This window comes from Passer montanus, unplaced genomic scaffold, assembly GCF_014805655.1.
Source record: "Passer montanus isolate IOZ18808 unplaced genomic scaffold, ASM1480565v1 scaffold43, whole genome shotgun sequence".
Classification (NCBI taxonomy): Eukaryota; Metazoa; Chordata; class Aves; order Passeriformes; family Passeridae; genus Passer; species Passer montanus.
In genome coordinates this window covers 6602881-6623001 of record NW_024369151.1, presented here as the reverse complement: position 1 = coordinate 6623001, position 20121 = coordinate 6602881, and the positions used below count along the sequence as shown (strand labels likewise).

At 45.7% G+C, this 20121-nt stretch overlaps 1 protein-coding gene across 3 annotated transcripts in view; it reads right to left on the bottom strand.

The window, feature by feature from the left end:
- Positions 1-5634: 5634 nt before the first annotated feature.
- Positions 5635-20121, bottom strand: part of NUP214 (nucleoporin 214) — a 38479-nt gene continuing 23992 nt past the window's right edge. For 2 of the 3 annotated variants that reach the window (XM_039720147.1, XM_039720149.1), the window contains exons 28-36: positions 19282-19355; positions 15793-17547; positions 14303-14373; positions 13646-13802; positions 12195-12344; positions 10789-10960; positions 7352-7494; positions 6513-6537; positions 5635-5849 (exon numbers count right to left, since the gene is read on the bottom strand). In XM_039720147.1, coding sequence (XP_039576081.1) covers positions 5816-5849; positions 6513-6537; positions 7352-7494; positions 10789-10960; positions 12195-12344; positions 13646-13802; positions 14303-14373; positions 15793-17547; positions 19282-19355 — 2581 coding nt within the window. In that variant the 3' untranslated portion in view covers positions 5635-5815. The remainder of the gene's footprint in view (positions 5850-6512; positions 6538-7351; positions 7495-10788; positions 10961-12194; positions 12345-13645; positions 13803-14302; positions 14374-15792; positions 17548-19281; positions 19356-20121) is intronic. The other variant, XM_039720148.1, reaches the window with a different exon arrangement.

Sequence of the window (20121 nt, the reverse complement as noted above, 5' to 3'; positions counted from 1 at the left end):
TTTGCTTTCCAGTAAAGTGCTGACATGGGTTCTGGAGAGCAGGGGGTGCCTGGCCAAGCAGCCAGCACAGCTCCACTGCTGATCTCTTAAACCCCAGGGCCCCACTGGCACCTTCCAGCTCCTCCTGCCACAGCCCGACCCCACTGCAGGCTCCCATCCCATCTCTCTGCCCAAGCAAGACACACGCTTCTCCTTTTCACTTTTTTTTTTTGGTCTTTGGGAAGTTTTGCTGGTCTCTGATCCAGCTGGCAAAGCAGCATCCAAGCTCCTCCAAAAAGCACCAGAGCGAGGACCTGCTGTGGTGTCAGTGCTGTGGCAGTGACACAAACAAATGCAGGTGAGGAGGAGGAGGAGGAGGAAGGAAACTCCCAGCTCGAGCAAAGGAACGTGCAGGGATGGAGCTTGAGCAGGGCAGAGGACAGATTCTGAGTGGGATTCCTTGCCACAGTGGAAACACTCCAGCCTCATCTGTTGATAGCAGGTTAAATTTAGATGTCCCAGTTTTGGAGGGAGGGAGGGGTGGGGAGGGGACACCAGGCAGCTCACAGCTGCTCTGGTGAGATCCTGGAAAAGCCAAACGCTCCCGGTCACTTCTCCCTGCACAGGGAGACTGGAAAAGCCCCTGTGGGGGATGAGGAGGGCACAGGGAAGGTCACAAGCTGCTGAGCCCAGCACAGCCCGGGTGATGCTGGAGCTCCCTTCTGGTGCTTGAGCTAACATGAATCCTTGACTGCCACACATCTCAAACTTCACCTTTCTACAAGTCTTGTCCCTTGGTTTTGTGATTTTCTAACCTCAGTTTTAAGCAGACTGAGGCAACAGTTCCTTCATTTGAAGAAACCCTCTGACCTCCACAGTTCCTTCTTGAAACTCTGCAGGGACTTTCCTCTGCTGATGCAAATCAGATTTTGTTCCCTATTTCTTCTCTCACATCTCCTTAAGCTGGTAATGTGCAGCAGCTGCAAATACGCCTTTCATTCGTTCATGTTTTCAAGTTTTAAAGCCAAGCATTTTTAGCAATGCCCTGAAGAACCTTGAAGCACCTATCAAAAATAAAATAAAAATACAGTGCCATGAATTCACACATAATTGTAACAGCTCCTGAAACAACCTGCACTGAGATTCTCAGGGATACCTTTAGTAGTTTTTGTAAATTGGTCCCCACAAAGATTTTGGTTGTAGAGTCCTGGAAAAAAATGATTTTCCTGTGAGGGTGATGAGGCCCTGGCACAGGGTGCCCCATCCCTGGAAGTGTCCAAAGCCAGGCTGGACAGGGCTTGGAGCAATCTGGGACAGTGGGAGGTGTGGGAGGGGGTGGAATGAGATGGGCTTTAAGGTCCATTCCTCCCCAAACCATTCCATGATTGTGTGAAGAACCCAAACATGGGAGAGCAGCACTGGAGAGCCAGCTCTGACTCAACCACGATTCATAATAACTTTGGGGTTGCCCCAAATCCAGGAGAGCAGCACTGGAGAGCCAGCTCTGACTCAACCATGATTCACGACTTTGGGGCTGTCCCACATTTCCCTGTCACCTGTGCACTGCAGGGAGGTTCTGTGAGGAGCCCTGGGTGGAGGTGACTGAGAGAGGTGGTGTGGGGGCTCAGTGCCTCTGTCCGTGCTGGGATGGGTCTGGGAGGAGGCAGAGCTGCAGCCCAGGCCCCAGCACTTGAGCTTATCTCCTGTCAGGGAGCACAGGAGTCCCAGCACAGCCTGGCAGCTCAGAACCTGCGTGAGATAAGGGCAGGCAGGAGCAATCCTGGCTCTGCAGCAGGGGACAGGCACACACGGGCAGAGGAGGAGCTCTGTGACCTGCAGGAAAAGGAGGTGAAAGGAGGTGGGGATGGAGCAAGGTGAGGAATGTGCTGGGAGTGCCCACGGAGCCCCCGGGGAGCTGAGCCCACGGGTAGGTGTGCAGAGCTGGAAGATGTGTTGACACATCCCAGCTCATCCCTGGGAGAGGAAGTCGTGGAGTCACAAAGGTTGGAAAAGACCTCCATGGTCATGGAGTCCAACCTTTGACCCCCATGTCAGGTAAATCAAGCACTGAGTGCCTGTTCTCCATGGCTGCAGGACCCCAGAGCCTCATGGCTGTGAGAGGGGGGACAGGGAAGGACTCACTGCTGACCCAGGGCTGCTCATCCCTGCGAGCCACAGCCACCCCTTCCCAGCCCCTGGGGCTGCACACGACATTTATCTAGGAACAAAACCTTCCCTGGCACTCCCAGACTCACTCATGCCAAAGCCTCATGCAGGATTATTTTTCCTTGTAAGCAACGCTGGAAGCAATGCACCAGGGACACATGAAAACTAAGAAGGGATAAATAAAATGTCATTTCAGCCTCCAAGCCTGGACATGTGAGGGGAGGGGGAGCTCTGCTCCAGAATGCTGGCAGGGACAGGGAGCAGTGCCCTGATTCCTGGGCAAAGGGCTGGCAGGAGAGGTGCTGCCACCTTTCCCCAGGTGCCTTCACCTGCCCCAGCCTCACTCCCTGCTCCCAGCACCTGGAGCAAGGGAATGTTCTGCAGCACTTCTCCAACCTCCTTCATCTCCCAGGGCTGAACAAGCCAGAGCAGCTCCTGTAGGGGCTGAGCAGCCCTTCCTGCCCATGGTCTGGTCCCTCCCTGTGCCAGGATTTTGGTCAGGGGCACATCAGCTCTGCCCCTGGCAGGAGGGGGCTGTGAGGGAGGGACAGGCAAGGCAAGGGATGTGACCCAGCAGAAGAGGATGAACTCCAGCCCTGCCATCCCTTCCCAGCTCAACAGCAGCAGGATGCCACAGGCATTTGTCCTCTGGTCACCTCCCCACTGTGCACAGAAGGGCCAAGGGAATGATGTCCTTCCCTTCCCAGGAGGTAAAACCAGACAGAGGGATTTGGCCAAGACCACATTTTGAAATACCAAGCATTGTACAGCAAAAGCCTTTCAAACATGATATTAAAGTAATTAATTTTTCTACCTCTGTGAGAAAGCTATGGCTTGGCCTTATTTTTCCAGAAAAAAAAAGCTCTTTTCTTTGTTGCTCTTTTCAAGGAAGCAGAAATCCCTGTTTTGGTCTCCACATGGGTTTGGGGAGATCCTTTTGTGCCTGAGGCTCTCTTCTGCCCACCCCAGTGACACCAGCCCTGTGCTGTCACAGCAGAGCCCTTCCAGCACTTGGCTCCCCACTGCCTTGAGGCCAGTGTGGTCTCAGGGGAGGGGAAAATAAGTGTTCTTTCATTAGAAATAATTAAGACTTTGCCTTTGATAAAAGCCTTGGAAGATTTCTACTCAAAGAGTTGGGGGAAAAAGAGGCACAGAAGGCAAAGCTCCTCCAGAACAGAGTGAGGGCTGCTGGTTATCCAGGGATTATCCAGCATGGGCAAACTACTGAGACTCCAAACCTGGCTAGTCCTTGAATTCTTCCCCAAGGAGTACCAAGCCTGGGGTTTTCTGCATTAGCAGCTTTATTCTGTGGTGGATGTGCACCCACAGAGCACTGGACAGAGGCCTGATGACCAGAGGCCACTTAGCACAGGTGACCCAGCCTGTGACAGCCACCAAGCCACTGCCACACACACTCACCAACTCCTTGAGTCACCTAATGAAAATGCAGATTTTCCAGAGCCAGCTCTGCTGGGTTTTGTGCATTTTCCTGTGGGCTCATGGTCACGATCAGCCTCTCTGAGCTGCTCAGCTCCTCCAGCAGCTGCTATGGAAACAGGGAGCAGCACCTGCTTCTCAAGGGCAGGGAGTTCAAGGGGCTGGGCTGTTCCAGCCAGGATTTGGGAGGAATTGCAAGAAAATCTATGTTCTGTCAGGGTCTGGGGTAGTTCTAAAGGCTTGCCAGGAGTTAAACAGGTAGCAAGCAGCAGAGCAGGGACACCCCCCAACTGCTCCCATCATTCCAAAAGGGAAACTTTAAATGGCTCAGCCTGCCAGCCCCACATTCTTGCCAAGCCAATCTTCTCCATAGCAGGAGGCTTCTGAGCTATCTGGGGGAGCACAGCTGATATGGGCTCCCAGGAGGTGTCACATGCCACACTGAGAGCAGATTAATGCAAAGAATTTAAGGTCAATGGTTTGGGCCAGCTGCTATTTATAAAGAGGAAAGAAAGCACAACAGCAGTGTCACCTCTAGCCTTAAGAAATGTTGTCTTGTCAAGAACACACTGGGAAGGACATGCCTCAATCCATCTTAGCTTTTCCTCACCTCCAGAGCAGCCATCTGGGAGTATTCTCTGTGCCAGTGCTCTGGTCCCTGGAGCACCAGAACTCTCCCTCTTCCCCCACAGGGGCTGGGATGTCACACCCAAATCCCAGAAGTGCTGCCTCTAACATGACCCATGGCACACCAGGGTGAGATCCAGGGAATATGGAAAAGCCTTGGAGCCCATGGCCTTGCAAAGCTTCTCCACAGCTAAAAATAAGCCCTCCTTGCACACCGAATTGCCCACATTTCTTCATTTTTAAATGAAATCTGCCTAAGATAATTCCCAGGAGCAGAGACAGGAAGGACACCTGGCTCAGCAAGGACAGGAGTTAGGAAAACATTTTGAGGCTGAATTGAAATGAATTGAAAAAAAAAGACCAATTTCTTCAGGAACTGTTGAAAAATAGAAGTAGTTTATAATGGATATGGAAACAAGAAGTTACCAATTATTTGCAATTCCCAAAAATGATCACATGTCCACCAAACCAGAAAATGTCACCTGTCATTGTATCAGGTGACAGAAAAGACAAAAAGAAACATTAGAAATGTATCTGCTGAAAACAGAAAATGCAGAACTCCCCAAAACATCCTAATAGGACCAAGGAGAAAACCCCACCCAATGTGCATGTACCCAGCTAACACAGGAGCTGCCCTCTCAAATGTGTTATCCACAGAGCAACAAAACCTGACTGTATCATTGGGAGGGTTCATGGAGGTTCCAAAGAGAAAAAAGTGTTTGGCCAGAAGTCTTTGGGGCACTCTTTAAAACATTTGTTGTATGTTCAAGTATAAACACATGAGAATTTCACAAATGAAATAGACTAAAACCAAAAGGGAAACCAAATTGACTAAAACCAAAGCTACAGGGAAAAAGCACAATCTCATCACTGTTAGAAAAAAAATAAATGTATCCAACAGTAGAATCCAACAACCAAAGCCAAAAAAAGCAAAATCACTAATGGCTCTAGGTGGAGGTCATGTGTCTGCTTCCAGGGCCAGAAGTTTTCCCCAGAACCTGAGCTCCATTTTTTGAGTTCTGTAAGATTTACAGAAAGGTAAAAATAGGAGAGCTTTTACTTCCCACCTCTTTGCTGAATGTTACTGCCATGGGAACGTGCTCTGCACACTGCCAGCTTCTTCCCAGATAATTTCCTATTTCTCCACTAAGCCTCTGGCTCACACATGACTCAGTTTCAGCACTTCACTGAGATAAGCATGTGCCCCATCCTAGACTTAAAATTAGCAGGGCAAACCTCAGCCCCTTCTTCAGAGCCTGGGATAATCAGGGATTCTATTAATGAAAAATGTGCTGCTTTATGTCAGGAATCAACGGGAGCTACTCCTTTGTGTAGGCAAGGGATGGACAAGAAAAAGCTGAGCTCAGCACACATCCATCTCCTCCTGATGCAGGGAGATAATAAACCCTTCCACCACAGAAAACATCAAGCCAGATAAAATAGTTTAATATAGAGCAAGAGCAAGTATTGCATAAAAATAAGCAAAATCTTTTTCTTAAAAAAAAAAAAAAGTCTGAGAAGTCGTATTTAGAAGAAAAGCTGGTTGGGTATTGATCATGTGGGTGACTCATGGATGCAGGAGCTGCAGGAAGAGTTCAGGATGTCCCTAGCTTCTCCATCCACTAAATCCAGAGGAAGATCTGTGGAGCAAGAGAAAAAGAAAACCACAGCAGTGAGTGCTAGAGCCTCCCTCAGGCAGCATTAATTCAGCAGATCTCTCAATCAAACCTCCAGTCTCCCTAGTACCAGGAGCTTTTTATGAGAACACACAAGTATTTCCAGCCTCTTTTACCTGAGCCTGCAGCAACACACACTGACTAGATATAATTGTGCTTATTCTAGAGCCTGCCATCTGCAGAGATCCATGTTCTCCCTATCTGACAGGGAAACAAAGTTTAAGAAACTTGCTGGAAGGGATCCAGCCAGGCAGAGGCAGAGCAGATGACAGAGTTAACCTTTAACTGTAAATCATCATCTCACTTCAGCCACAAAAGTACCAATTTATTTCATTCCTTGTTCCAACCTGATAGATGGAGCAGACTCCTGATTCACACACATCATGTCCCTGAGAGGTGGAGAAGGAACATGATCCAAGTGGAAATTTTCTCTTAGGAGACAGGTAAACCTCTCTGGAAAGCTCACACCCTGAGCCTGGACTTTGGCCTCTGCAGCATCACCAAAATGGAAATCAGAACTAGTATTTAAATGCTATTTTCAGAGTTTGCTCTTGTAAACCATTCCACTCTTCATTCTGATTCAACTCCTATTTTTAAGGAAGAGTTAAGACACAAAATGGTACTTACGTGTTAGGTGATCCAAAACCAAACCCTGGAAAGAAAAGCAAGATAGAAAAATAGTTGGCAAAAGGGAAAATGAATGCTTAGAATTTGTAGTAAATGTCCCCTCCTACACACAGATTGAAAAATATTTCTTTCCTGCCTTAGGCCAGGAAAAAAGCGATGGGCAAACAATGAAAGTCAAATCTCCATCTACAAGAGAAGTGACTTGCCTGCCTCCTAAGAGAGCTTGGCTTTCACTGCTCATCAGCCAGGTCATTCATTAGCAGCCCTGCAGACAACGTGCCTGGTTTGCTCCTCTCTCTCTGAGCTGCTTTCTGGAGGAGGTTTGTGCTGAATGCAGGCCCCTGGTGTCAGGCAGCCACCAGGGAACGTGGCCTTGCAGGGCTCTGCTCTGAGCCCTGCCTAAATCACTGTGCCTTCACTGAACTGCAGCAGAAAAACATCTGGCTGTTGGTGTTCCAGCTCAATTTTTCAGTGCATATTCCTCTAACACTAAGTACTTACAGCACACATACCCAAGCACTGAAGAAATATTCCTTATTTCTCAGTATTTTCCTTTGAGGAGAAAGAGCAACTCCACAAAAAGGGGGGAAAAGCAATGATGAGATGAGGTGTGTAGAGCAGTAGTGATGTGCTGACATTGCACCCAGCAGATCAGTGATAGAATTAGGAGCTGAAGGCTGAGAAGGTGCTGCACCCCACCCTGCACCTCAATTCTCCTGGACATGGTCCCTTCCCTACAGCACTGGGCAGATTTTTGGCAGGGGGCTGAGGAGTCCCACCCCATTTCCAGGGAAAACCAGAGACATGGGGGCTGTTAGGGTGATTTTAGCTGCTCCTACCTCCTCCACCTGTCCCAAAAGCTGAGAATCCACTGCTTTGTGTGCCAAAGCCTGTGCCCTGCTGGGACAGGGAGCCAAATGTGGGCGTGTTCTGGTTTGCCAAGGTGCCAAACGACGCCGTGTTGTTACTGGTACCACCAAACCTGCAGGTTTTAAAGAGAAAATCTGAGTTTGCAAACATCTTCTCACTTACACTGATAACAGTGCCCCCCTTAAATGAGGATACATCTAAAGGTGGGACCAGCTGGTATAAATAATTGTTCATTTTGGAAAGAGATTGCCTGCTTTGGGAGAGAGTTTTGTACCTAGCAAGGTCTGTTCAGCTCCCATTCTGGACACACACCAGGTAAATATGTTCATGCTTACACAGGGTATGTTTTCAGGTGCTTGGAAATACTCACTCCAGCCATCAAATGGAATATTTTAATTCACCCCTGTGTGTGGTTCTCACCAAAAGCACAGCATTGTTTTGCTGCACAAACAGGGCAGCAAACACAGAATTGGTGTGAGCTGCTCAAAGCCAGAGCACAAAGCAGAGCCCAGATACAGAACCCAGATTCCCAAATTTCAGAGGGTACCTTCCCCACTGCCCAGAGAAATGTGCAGATTTCTCAATTCCCTTCTCTCCCCAGCCCATTTTGAACCAAAAAAGGTTCCAGTGCTTCCCTGAAGATCTGCACCAACCTGGCACTTCTCCCCACCAACTCTAACTAATCACTTCCCTAATTGCCTTTGGGGACTGAAATGAGAAACACTTTTATATAAGGAAATGTGTCTTTTTCCACCCACTCTGTCCAACCAGGCAGCACAAAGCTCTTGGTGTGACATACTAATGAGACCATGGCATGCAGTGTTTCTCTGCCCTTCTTTCCATTCTGAATATAAGAAATGTTCTCAAAGAACGACCTTCAAGTTTAACTTAAACTGGGCAAAATGCAGACACAAGATTGCCAAATGACAAGCTCTGCAAGTGCACAACAATCCTAAAACCCAGCAGCAACCTGAGCAGAGCTGGACACCTCCCTGCAAGGCTGTGCCTCACACAAACTCCTGTCATTTCTCACTTAAAACACAACCTGACAGCACGTTAACCCACCTCTCCATCCATCCACATCTAGGAGACTAAAAAACCCAAAACACAGACCTACATCAAAAGCTATCACTCCAGACAAAAGACAGCCCTTGTAGCAATGTGACAAGCAATTCACCTGGCAAAGGACATCACCTCTCCTCTCCCTGGCACTGCCAAGTGTGCACTGCTCTCACAGACAGCAGCAGATACCAGGGGCAGCTCAGTGACTCTGCACCTCTGGCTCCTCAACTCTGCTCTTGCAGGCAGCACTCAGAACCACAAATGTGTTTTCTCAGAAAAAGCAGAATAGATTTTTTTTTTTTTTTTAGTTTTTTAAAAAGCAGCAAGATTGGGTGATGTGTTTAGAACAAGAGGTTTTAGAGTGCTCCATCTTCTCAGGACCATGCTACAACACAAATCCTGTCTACCTTGTGTAAGGAAGAGGTGAAAATAGTGACAAGAAAATTTGTGGTTCAAACTGCTCCTTTCAGCTGCAACAAGAGGCCTGTTGGAAAGGCTGCACACAGTTTAAGTAAGAAACAGCTTAACATGGACAGATCTTTTTTCCATACACATAAAAGACATGAAATGCAGTCATTGCCTGGTAACATTTTCATCCAACCTGTCTTGTCCAGATTTTCAGGTCTTTTGTAAAGCTGCTGTGCAAAACACAACTGAGATGCACTTGAGGTTAGTTTATAAAAGCAAAACATTATTTGCCCACCAATAGTTGGAACTGCAGGCTCTGAAGAAGTGTAGTGGTTTCTATTTCTGACACCCCCATAATTTATTGAGTGATGCAGATTTTTCAGAATTGAAGCAGTATGAATCACATGTATTTAAGTCAGCAGAGTATTCTCAGGAACTTGGAGCTAATACAACACCATGTACTTGCAAGCAGCCTCTTTGGAATTTTTAAAGTTTCACTTCAAGAGAAAGGCAGAAATGGAAGTCCTGTACAGATGCTACATTATACTGCAGAATTAAACCATTACCCAACATTTTGTGGTGAGATTTGGAATTTTGTAAAGCTGCCTGGGAATTTCGCACACTCTTTAAAAGTTTTAAAAATCAACATCCTCAGGGAACTCTGAAAATATCAGATCAAGTCTGTACCATTCTAGTACAGAAAAAATTGTCAAAGCTTCCCACAATGAAGTCACTGAGTTATCTTTCTTGAGTCTGCAGACTGCTTATGCAAGACCTCTTTTCCATCAACACGCTGCCTGTTCTGAATCCCATTTCATCTTTAAGCTCTCCATGTTGTCACTAAGCAGATCCAGTCTCAGTACAAAATCCTGCAGCACAATGGCTGGATGTTGGAACTGAACAAACCAGCAGCTGATTTAAGCTAAGTCATCCCTACAAACACATCCTTTTTCTAAGATTTGATTAAGCTGCCTGTATTTTCACCCTTTCCAGAGGGACTCCTCAATCTCTGCGCATTCTGGACAGCAGGAGCACCTGGCTGAAGCCTGCCCCAGCTCAGGGGTACCTGCCCACACCTCACAGGAATTAACAAGTTACACTTCTGGATGCTCCCCTGTGCTTTACATAAAGGCAGCTCCTCCTGAAACCAGACAGAGACACAAACACTTGTGAAATATATAAACACCAAGATTGGGGAGACATCCGGTTTCCTCTCCTCACTGGAAGTTTTTCTCTTTTTAATTGGCTCTGTTCAGTCTGACTCTAGCTGCAGGACATGAAGGAGTGTTGCTGGCTGGTAGCTGAAGAACTGCATTTGCTGCCTCCTGCAGAAGCTGCTTGGCAAGGTTTGGAATTTTGTATTTGCTGAACAAAGCAAGGAATGATGTGCTGTCTGCTCTGGTGCCAAGCCCAGGCTTAGGGGATACAGGAACAGGTAAAAACAATCAGGGAGGGATAAATATAAAGAGCTCTGGGAGCACAGACTGTTACAAGTGCCTCATCCCACAGGTGAGAGAACAGCCTGAATTCTCATTAGCATCTCTAGCCCAAATCTAGCCAGAGGATAAAGTGTCTGGACAGAGTAACAGATAACAATAATTGTTATTTTCTTTGCTAGGCATAGCTTGTAGTCCTAGATTTGCACTCACTAAATGCACACAGAGAAAATACCCCTGCATTTCCTCACACAGTTGCAAGCTGACATCTCAAAAGCTAAAGATTCCACACAGGAGTTACCAGCATTAAAATGATCACACACATTCTCTCCTTTGGGGCGCGAGTTTTAATTTCATACTTAATTTTTTTTGTCTTTTAAACAAACAAACCCAAGGACACTTGGAGCTTACCAGTCAATGACAGAATATATCCCTGATGTGAAAGCAGAGGTAAGCAAGCACAACCTTGTCATGCAAGAAGGTTCTTTGCCCTGGCTTACCCAAATCCTCCAGCGCTGGCTGCTGCCGTCCCCTCGCCGAACACTTTGCCTCCCGTTGAGCCCAGAGGGCTTGAAAAGGTTGGGGCTGAACCGAATGCTGGCACCCCTCCAAACCCAGGGGATCCCCCAAAAGTGGGAGGGCTGCCAAACACTGGAGCAGCACCGAAGCCACCTGAGCAAAACAGAGGCAAAAAAGGGGACAAGAATATCACATAAACAATAACGCAGAGAGAAGAAAACAAAGAGCAGCTTTCCAGGTAGAACATGGGGTGTTCATCCTGCCACATGGACACCAATTTATAGAACTAATTCCAATCTGCACGGTGTTTTGTTGCAAGAGATATGGGTAAGAGAAGTGCCTGAATGCATGAAAGAAAACTGCAACTGGCAAGTCTCCCCCATCTCTTAAGATCAGAGAGTAGATGCAAACTTGGGTTTTAAGTGCTTCAGGGATGCAAAGATTCAGGAGGTAGGGTATGATTTAATTCTGGTTTAAGTGGTGGAAACTAAAATGGAAGGATTAAATGCCAGGTCAGTGGAACTGCCTGCAGGGAATTGAGAACTTATTTCTGCTCCTGGCAATTTCTGTTCAGGGGTTGGCTGCCTCCTGCAGCTCTGAATGGATTCCTACCCAGATTATTTTTTTCTATGTTCATCTGCTGATATTATTGGTCTGTTTCACTGTGGAACATGAAGGACACCTGCTCTTTTATTTGACCAGGGATGAGGATGGGATACCACTGCACCTTTTAATACCCAGGGTGAAATTCCAGTCCATGCCAAGGTAATGGATACTGTTTGGCTGTAAATACAAAAGGTCTGGAAAAGAAAATAAATGCTAGGCCTGAATTATTTAAATGCAGATCAGATATTCTGTTACCTCTATCTCTAGGAACTTAAGAGCATTTATCCCAGGGGCTGAAGCTTTGGTCAGCAAACATTCTCTTTAGCATATTAACATGTTTCACTTTACTTTCTCCACTATTTTAAGTACTGAAATGGGGATAAAAAGGTTACAAAACCCAGAGCAAAGTTTGTAAGATAATATTCCAAGGAAGTATCTAAAATAGGAAAAATGTATTCAGTTCCATGTTCTGTACTCTTGACTTTACAGAACATAAGACCAGAATTACATGACACAGATCTCAGCTCTGAAATTGCAATGGGAATTTTTGGAATGAACACCTGAGGATGTGGTGTATTGGATGCTGCATAAGAGAGAGTAAAATTCTGCATTGGACTCACCAGCTAAAGCTCCATTCACTCAGCCATTAATTATGTTTTATTAATTGTTCAGAGACAATTCTTGTCCATGCACCAAGTCCAGGCTGTGGACAGCTAAAAGTGGAACAGGAAATATCTCCCAGACAGAGAGGGCTGTCCTAGTGGGTGCATTCCCAAAGTACCTGCTTTGTTTGGACTGGAGAACCCAAAGCCTTGGGAGGCCACACTTCCACCACCAGAGCTGAAAGTGCCTGTAGGCTTCTGCTCTCCAAAGGAGGAGCTGCCAAAGCCAAAAGTCTTTGCTCCGCTGTTTCCAAATAAGCTTGAAGAATCTGGGGAGATGAACAATATTTATAAACAGCCAATACTCAGAGCAGACAATATTCTACACTGCACTTCATTAGCTGAAGCAGGAGAAAGGAAAATGACTTTTCTTTCCACAACCCCCAAGCAGACAATGAACATCGCACTGAAAACAACACAGGGAGAAGCCAAGTTTTCCCTAATTCCTACAGGACTTTGTAGTTGCACCAAGATCCATTTTGGATCTGATAGACCACTAACAACCCTTTATTGCTGCAATCTAGTAAATCACCAGGAGGGATGATTTGTTTAGATGCATCCTGTGGCCCAGTCACAAAAAGACAATTCCTCAAGTGAGAAATCCCAGCAGCTACAATCAGTCTCTCCAGACAACACAAATATCAGCAAACCACAAATTAAAGGTTCTCAGCTGTTTTGGCAATGCTCAGTATTTCTACACAAGATTATCTAACAGGACCTTAAAGTAGGAGCCAAACTTCTCCAGCTTTACTGAGAAATAACTCATTTTCTTCATCCTTCATAAGCCCACAGGGAGTTTTTGCATCTAGAGGCAGGACACAGAACAACCAAAGCTTTTTTCTGGTGAACCATCTGTTTTGTTTCATCACAAACCCCAGAATTGCATTAAATGATTAAATTAGCAAGGTTAGAAAACTGACTTCAACCATTAATCCCAATGGATCATTAAAGATGTAATAAAATAAATGGATTTTCTCTCTTAAGGCTTGAAGTGCTACTTCTAACCACTTGCAGCACTAGTTTTGTAGCTTTCCTTTGTTTCCCAACTTTCATGTTCAGCCCCTGCTTCCCCTCCTTTGTGTTTTCTACCTGCCTATCCATATGTCACAGCAAATTTTGATAAAGTACTTTGCATGTGCTGCATAAAGAGATTAATTTTTAGGCAGAGGTTCACAAAAATTCTCTCCCTCACATATTGATTCTTTGTAATTTGTAGTCTTAGGGCGATGAGAGAAGATCAAAGCTTTCTAACTTCCAACCACGTTGGAGGCAGAAATTCAGTGACAAGAATTTTGAGTACTTCATTTTAGACAAGAATTTTCTACAGAATATGGATATCATTCACACTTCTTGCATCTGCTTGTTTGTTTCAATGGCTTCCCTACTTGCTCTCCATAAACCTAGAAGGAAAATTCTGGATTACACATCACACGTATTCCGGTTACTCCCTCAAAGCCTTTCACATTAACACAGAATTTACTCAAAAACAATTAGCAGCAGAAAAGCAGATGGGCTCACAAAAGCAGATGGAAATCACAGCACATTTTGTATTCTTGTTTTGTTCACTTACTCTGAGAAGCTGCAGATCCAAATCCTCCACTGGAGGAACTGAAGGGATTCTTATTGGCTGCATCCTGGCTTGGCTTTCCTCCCAAACCACTGAAGAAGCCTCCACCTCTCCCACCACTTCCAGCTCCAAACAAGCTTCCACTGGAAGAAGATGGCTGCTAGAACAAAAAAAGGACAAAAAAGGGATTTTAAGCAAAGTCAAAGCAGCATGTGTTCCCCCCAAGGCTGCTCTGCCTGGGCCTTTTCTCTGGATGTCTGAAGGGGCTGACAAACCAGCCAGCAATCACCTTCCAAAATGGAATATCATGAAATTTTATTTAAGTCTGCTTAAATCTTGTCCACAGCACAGAACAATGCCTTTGAGACTTGCCCTACACTTGCCCTACTTTCCACTTAGCATGGAATAAAGGCAGGAGACTTAACTGCATCTATCTTATCTTGCATGTGATAAAATGTTTGTGTCTCCATACCCCCTGGAGTATTCATGCAGATGCTTTGGTGCTTACCACAGCAGCCAATATCTCCAGTACAGACTGGGACACATTTTATTTAACACATCAAACTGTGATTTTAAAAAATATATCAGAAATAGGGAACCCTGACCAAGTCCCCCACATGTAAAAGTCCTTTGTTTCTACAAAAAGCCATAAACACTTGCCTGGCCAAAGACACTTCCTCCAGTATTTGCTGCTTGCCCAAACACAGAACCTGTGTTACTGGAACCAAAACCTAAGAGAAAGAACAAAAATTAACTACCAAAACTATTACCAGAGTGTAAGAGCAGGACAGGATAAGGACAGGTTTTCCATGCCAAAACACAGGGATACAAATGATGTTACCAAACATACCTAGGCTGGACAAGTACAAAGCATGTGCCAACACACAAATAATAAATTACACTGAAAGTTTGTATGAAAGTCATTCTCATTCTCTCTTTGGCCAACTTAAAAACAGACAGAAGAAGGCCTTTTCACTTGTGGGACTGTTGCTAACACTATGAGAATTGGATTTCTGTTAACATGGCTACAATAATACTGCAAGTCGTGCACAAGGACTGGAGCATTCTGATTGCCCTTGTGTAAAGAGGATCTGAGCTTTGTTACCTGAAGACTCCTGTTAAAGATAATGAAATGTTTTGATTAAAAAAAGAACTCCCCTTTCCATTTCCCAGTTCACTTAAATGTGCCTTTTGTAATAAAACTTGCATCTCTATAATTAGGAACACCTTTCTCGAGCAGAGTTCACTTCCCACAATTTAACTGTTCTCTGCTACTGTAGTTAAAATGAGCAAGCAGTTGCCTGCAGTGCCATAATTTTTAATTAAATGAACCTAATTAGTTTTTCTTCCTTGGAAATACATGCTCTCCATTATTACTATGCACTTATCACTTTTCCCTGGGAGCTCTCTGAAGACTGTACAGAAAAACCTTTGGAAAAGCCCCAACAATACACTGAGCATGTGGAGAACAAAAAGGGACTGACCAAGGAGGTTTGGTCTGTGCAAGAATCCAATTTAACTGTGTGGACAGGTAGCTGATGCTCCTGTTTAATTTTGAGATGTTTCCAAATGCAAAAGCAGATTTAACAGATTTTTCCCTGCAAACCCATCACTTTGAGGGCTTAATTTTTATTTTTTTTTGGCCATCCTAGCTGATGACACAGAATTAGTGTCAGTGTACTGGCTGGACATGCACTGTTGCATGTGTTCAGTGCAGGCCACTGAAGGAAGTGCTGCATCTTGTGTTTATTCATTGCCTTGGTTATGGTCTCAGAGCTGCTCTGCCCCTTTGGTGCAACAATTTACAACCCTTCCAGTTATTGTGCAACAGGCAGGACAAGATGCAATTCAAAATTAAATTAAGATAGACTAGTAAGTATAAAATGAAGGCAGGATTGGATGACAAGGCTACATTCAGAGGCCTGCTGATGAATAATGAAGCAGAGCAAAAGCTTCTTTTGCCTCCAACATTAGTCTGCTTCTCACATACACTGCAGCTCTTGCTCTTACTAATTGAAAACAAAACAGAACAAAACCATACCAAAAAAATGAGACCCATCAGGTGCCATGGGGGAAAAAAAAGGCATTAATGCAATCCTGCTTTTCTGTCCAAGCCAGATAGTGCCACTGGGACAACACTCTGCTCTTACCTGAGGCCTGGCAGAAGCTGAAGCCAGCAGAGGACGTGGTGGTGGTGACAGCAGCAGTGCTGCCAAACACAGATCCCCCCTGCCCAAAGCCAGTGCTCTGCCCAAACACAGGAGGGCTGCTCTGCCCAAAGAGCACCCCACCCGTGCTGGCTGGCTGGCCAAAGGAGAAGGAGCTGGCACTGTTGGTGCTGGCTGGGGCTCCAAAAACATTCCCACTGCTCGAGGCTGCTGTGGAAGCTGCTGGCTGGCCAAAGGCTGGCATTGTCCCAAACCCAGACTGGCTGAAGGTAAAGCCACTTGAAGAACTGCTTGCAGGTTGTCCAAAGACTGGTGCTTGCCCAAAGGCTGGCTGGCCAAAGCCTCCCGTGGTGGTGGTGCCAAAAGCAGAGCTACCAAAGCCTGAGGTGGCAGCCTGGGTGGTGGCAGTGGCTGTGGACAGAGTGCTGGTGGTGAGCTGCCCAAAAGGAGAGGATGCTGTGGTACCTGCTGGGAGCTGTCCAAAAACGGGTGGTGTGGAAGGAGTGGCAGCTGCTTCCCCAGCAGGCTGGGTAAAAGCTGAGCCAGAAGAGCTGGAACTTGGTGGCTGAGGGAACACTGAGGAGCCTGCAGAAGTGGGGGCAAACACAGAGGCACCAACAGCTGGACTCTGCACACCTGTGGTAACATCAGAGGTAGCAGCCAGAGCACCTGTGGCTTCTGCAGGAGAAGCAACACTTGCTGTGGAGGTTGTTGCTGAGACATTCTGCTCTGGTGGGGTGGCTGTGGAGGCAGAGGGAGGCACTGGGGCCTTCAGATCGCTGGTGGAGGTGGGAGCAGCCACGGGGTCAGGGGCAGGTGGTGCCACTGTGGTGCCAGAGCCCTCTGGGACGGCGTCCCCAGCTGTGGCCTGGGGTAGGGCTGGTTCTTTAAGTGGCTCTGAGAGCTGTGCCTGGGGCTGTGGCACTGGAGGTGAAGACCCAGCTGCTACAGCTTCATTTTCAGATGGTTTTTCTGACCCAGGTGGTAATTTGGCATCCCCTGCAGACTTGCTGGAAGTTGCAGCAGGGACAGCAGTTTGTGATGAACTTGAGAAACCTCCAAATGAGAGGGATGTTGAAGCAGGGAGAGTAGAAGGGGCAGAGGTGGAAGTGCTCATACTGTTTGTTTGCTGAATCCCAAATGAAAAGGTGGGTTTGCTGCCACCAGAGCCCCCAAGATTAAACATCCCAGAAGACCCTGTGCTGGTTAACTGGACATTGCCAAAGAGACTGCCTGTGGCACTAGTGCTGATGGACAGGGATGCTGTGCCAGCTGACGTGACTGATGTTGAAACAGCTTCTCCAGCTTTTCCTGAAGTCAGGGGAGCAGCAAAAGTAAACCCAGAAGTTATTGTAGACACTTTAGTTGACTGTGTTCCTGAAACACTGGTAGATGGTGCTTTACTGGTGGTCTTGGCATTATCATCTACTTGACCAACTCGTAGTCCTGAGAAGCTCCCAAGAGTTTCCCCAGCTAGACTGCCCTGAAACAAGTGATCTCCTGGTTTGGATGGAGCAATATCCAGCTTGCCAGAGGTTGTGGGGGGAGCAGAAGATGATGCTGCAGCAGCTTTGGTTGACTGGGTGCCATCTGCTGAGGAGCTACCTCCTACTCCACCTCCTGGAGCACTCGCTGATTTGTGGGACCCAAACACAAAGGAGCCCTCAGGAATTGCTCCAAGTTTGGAACTCCCAGCAAACAAAAATGAGTCTGGCTGGGCTGATTCTTTTGCAGGGGCTGTCAGTGAGAGAGACAGAGGTAAAAAATCGAGTTAGGGTATGCAAAGCTCATTTATCATTCTTGCAATAATGGTCCATTTTAGTGCTTCACAGACTGTCACTGCTCTATAAAGCTTCTGCCCATCAGGTAACTGCAACCTTCATCTCCATTCAGGACACAACAGTGACACCTGAAGCCTTTATGGCCAGGGTGGCAGTGACAAACACTGGTACTGTCACATCACAGCCTCCACTTAACCATCCTTCTCTCTGAGTACAGACAACTCCAGCCTTCAGCTCCTATTTCTTTTTCAGCAGTTTGATAAAAACATGAAAGACCTGGTTATTACAGGTAATTTTCTACTGACACCACTTACATCTCTTCTTACTTGGTTCAGGTAAAAAATTCCTGACATTTACTACAGCACTTTCTTTTTAAACTAATGGCTCAGAACAGTTAAGGTCATAAAAATACTTTCTGACACTTGAAGAGTCTTCTACAAAATCAAATCTTTCTTTACAAATTCAGCTATTTATAGACCACCAACCAGTTTTGATACAGCCTGTTTTCAGCTTCGAAAAACTAGAGAAAAACTCTCAAATGTAATTGCCAAAGCAGCTCCATTTCTAACCTACACTGCTGTCCAACAGTGTGAAACTCCTGAAGTCTTAAGGGAGACTGGGCTAGTTTTATTTAATGTACTGTCATTTCATTCCTGAGCACCAAACAAATTCTGACTAGAAAACACTTCACTGGTGTTTGGACAAAGCACAGAAAATCTGCATGGAGATCAAACAACAAAGAGCAAAAGTTTCTTACCAGATCTGATATTGTCCTTGTGTTTTCCCCTATATTAAATATATCTAAGTAACTGACACTCAATAATGTAGCTTTTTTTCCCCTCCTGAGGCCCTGAAATTACATTCTGTAGTTCTTCCATTACCAATTACAGAGACAAAGGTGCTCCTCCCAGTTCACAGAACACAGTGAAGTACCTGCCCTCACACAATGCTGTGGTTTACAAATCTGCCTCCTGTACCTCCCACTCCTGCTTTGTCTGTGTTATTTACCTAAGCTTTTATGTTAATCTCCAAATTTTAACCCCACTTCATTCTCTCTGCTTAACATCAAGAGTATCACTGTAGCTGTGATGGTCTAAGGATAGAAATGAGCCAAGATGTGTAAGAAGAGGTGCTATCTTTTATCAGAGGAACCAACAACACTGGGAGCAAATTTTTTGACTGTATGATCTCATCTGCAAGACTGAAATTAAAGGCAGAAAGCTTCAAAATATTACACAGCAGATTTTATCAGTTCCCTTTTATGAGACTCAACAAGAAGGGCATGAAAAGGCAGCTTATGGATTGTCACTTCAATTTTGGAAGCAACACAAAGCCATTCCAAGCACTTCCCTCTGATTACTAAATGCTCACTGCATAACAGTTCTATGTCAGTCCACCTCAGCAACTTAAAATCTACAGATTAAAAACAGCAGAGGAAATGACTACAGATGTTACCCTTTTCATAAACTAGTGCCTCTTACATGTTCTTGGCAACAAATATTTTGCTTAATTGATAGGTGGGTGGCCCAGATTTCTGTGTATTACAGGGGAGAACCCAGCATATGCATGAAATGTTATTGCAATTTTAGTAATAGAAGTGCAACAGAGAACAAGAACCACATGGGTTAGGCAGAGTAAACACTCTGTTAAGAGGGAAGGGATGCTGTTTGCACAACTCTCCCAAACTAACCTTGTGAGGGAGCGAGGCTGGGCAACGTCTGTGATGAAGCAGCTGATGTGACACCACCAAAATTAAATACAGACCTAGGAGAAGAGGGGAGAAAGGGAAAGAATGACTTAGCTCAAAGTGCAGAAATTTCCAGCCATATGATGAACACAACTCTGAGGCTCAGATTTCCAGTACAGACTTGCACAAAGCCAGGCACACAGGAGCAGTTTCTCCAAGGGCTAAACAGGAAGAGAGAAGCACACACACACACTGTGCTCCATTTGTTCCCTCTCTGAAAAGGCTTCCAGAGGGTTAAAGAGAGTCAGGGTTCAAAGTTCTTTTGACCACCCTCATCCTTGCATGTTCTTTCCTTTCTGCTGTGTATTTCTTCCCCATGCAACAAAACCTGATGGAGACTGGTGAGAGGAGAAACCACAAAGGGGCAACTAGAGTCTGAAAGAGCTAAAAGGAAAGAATCAGTGCATGTGCAGAAGGGAATGACTGGATAAAACCATCCATCAAAAAGGAGATCACTCAGAGCAAGACAAAAATGAAAAGTTATCATGACTATTTTACACTGAAAATATTTTGTCTTGCAAAAACACTGTGATCTTTCATAATGAGTCTTGCAGAGATCTTCATTCCCTGAGGCTTTTTAAGCTTTCTCTGAGTCTCAAAGACCAGCTGCTGATATAGAAGTCAGGCCGTGGGACTAAGACATCACTGACAACAGCACTGCATTTAGCATATGGTTTACACACTGAGGCACTGCACATGGGACAAAGGCAGGGTTGTTTGTTTTTTAAATCTGAATTTCCATCACTCAAAAGGAGTCTTGTAGCCCTCTGAAGAGCCCAGCAA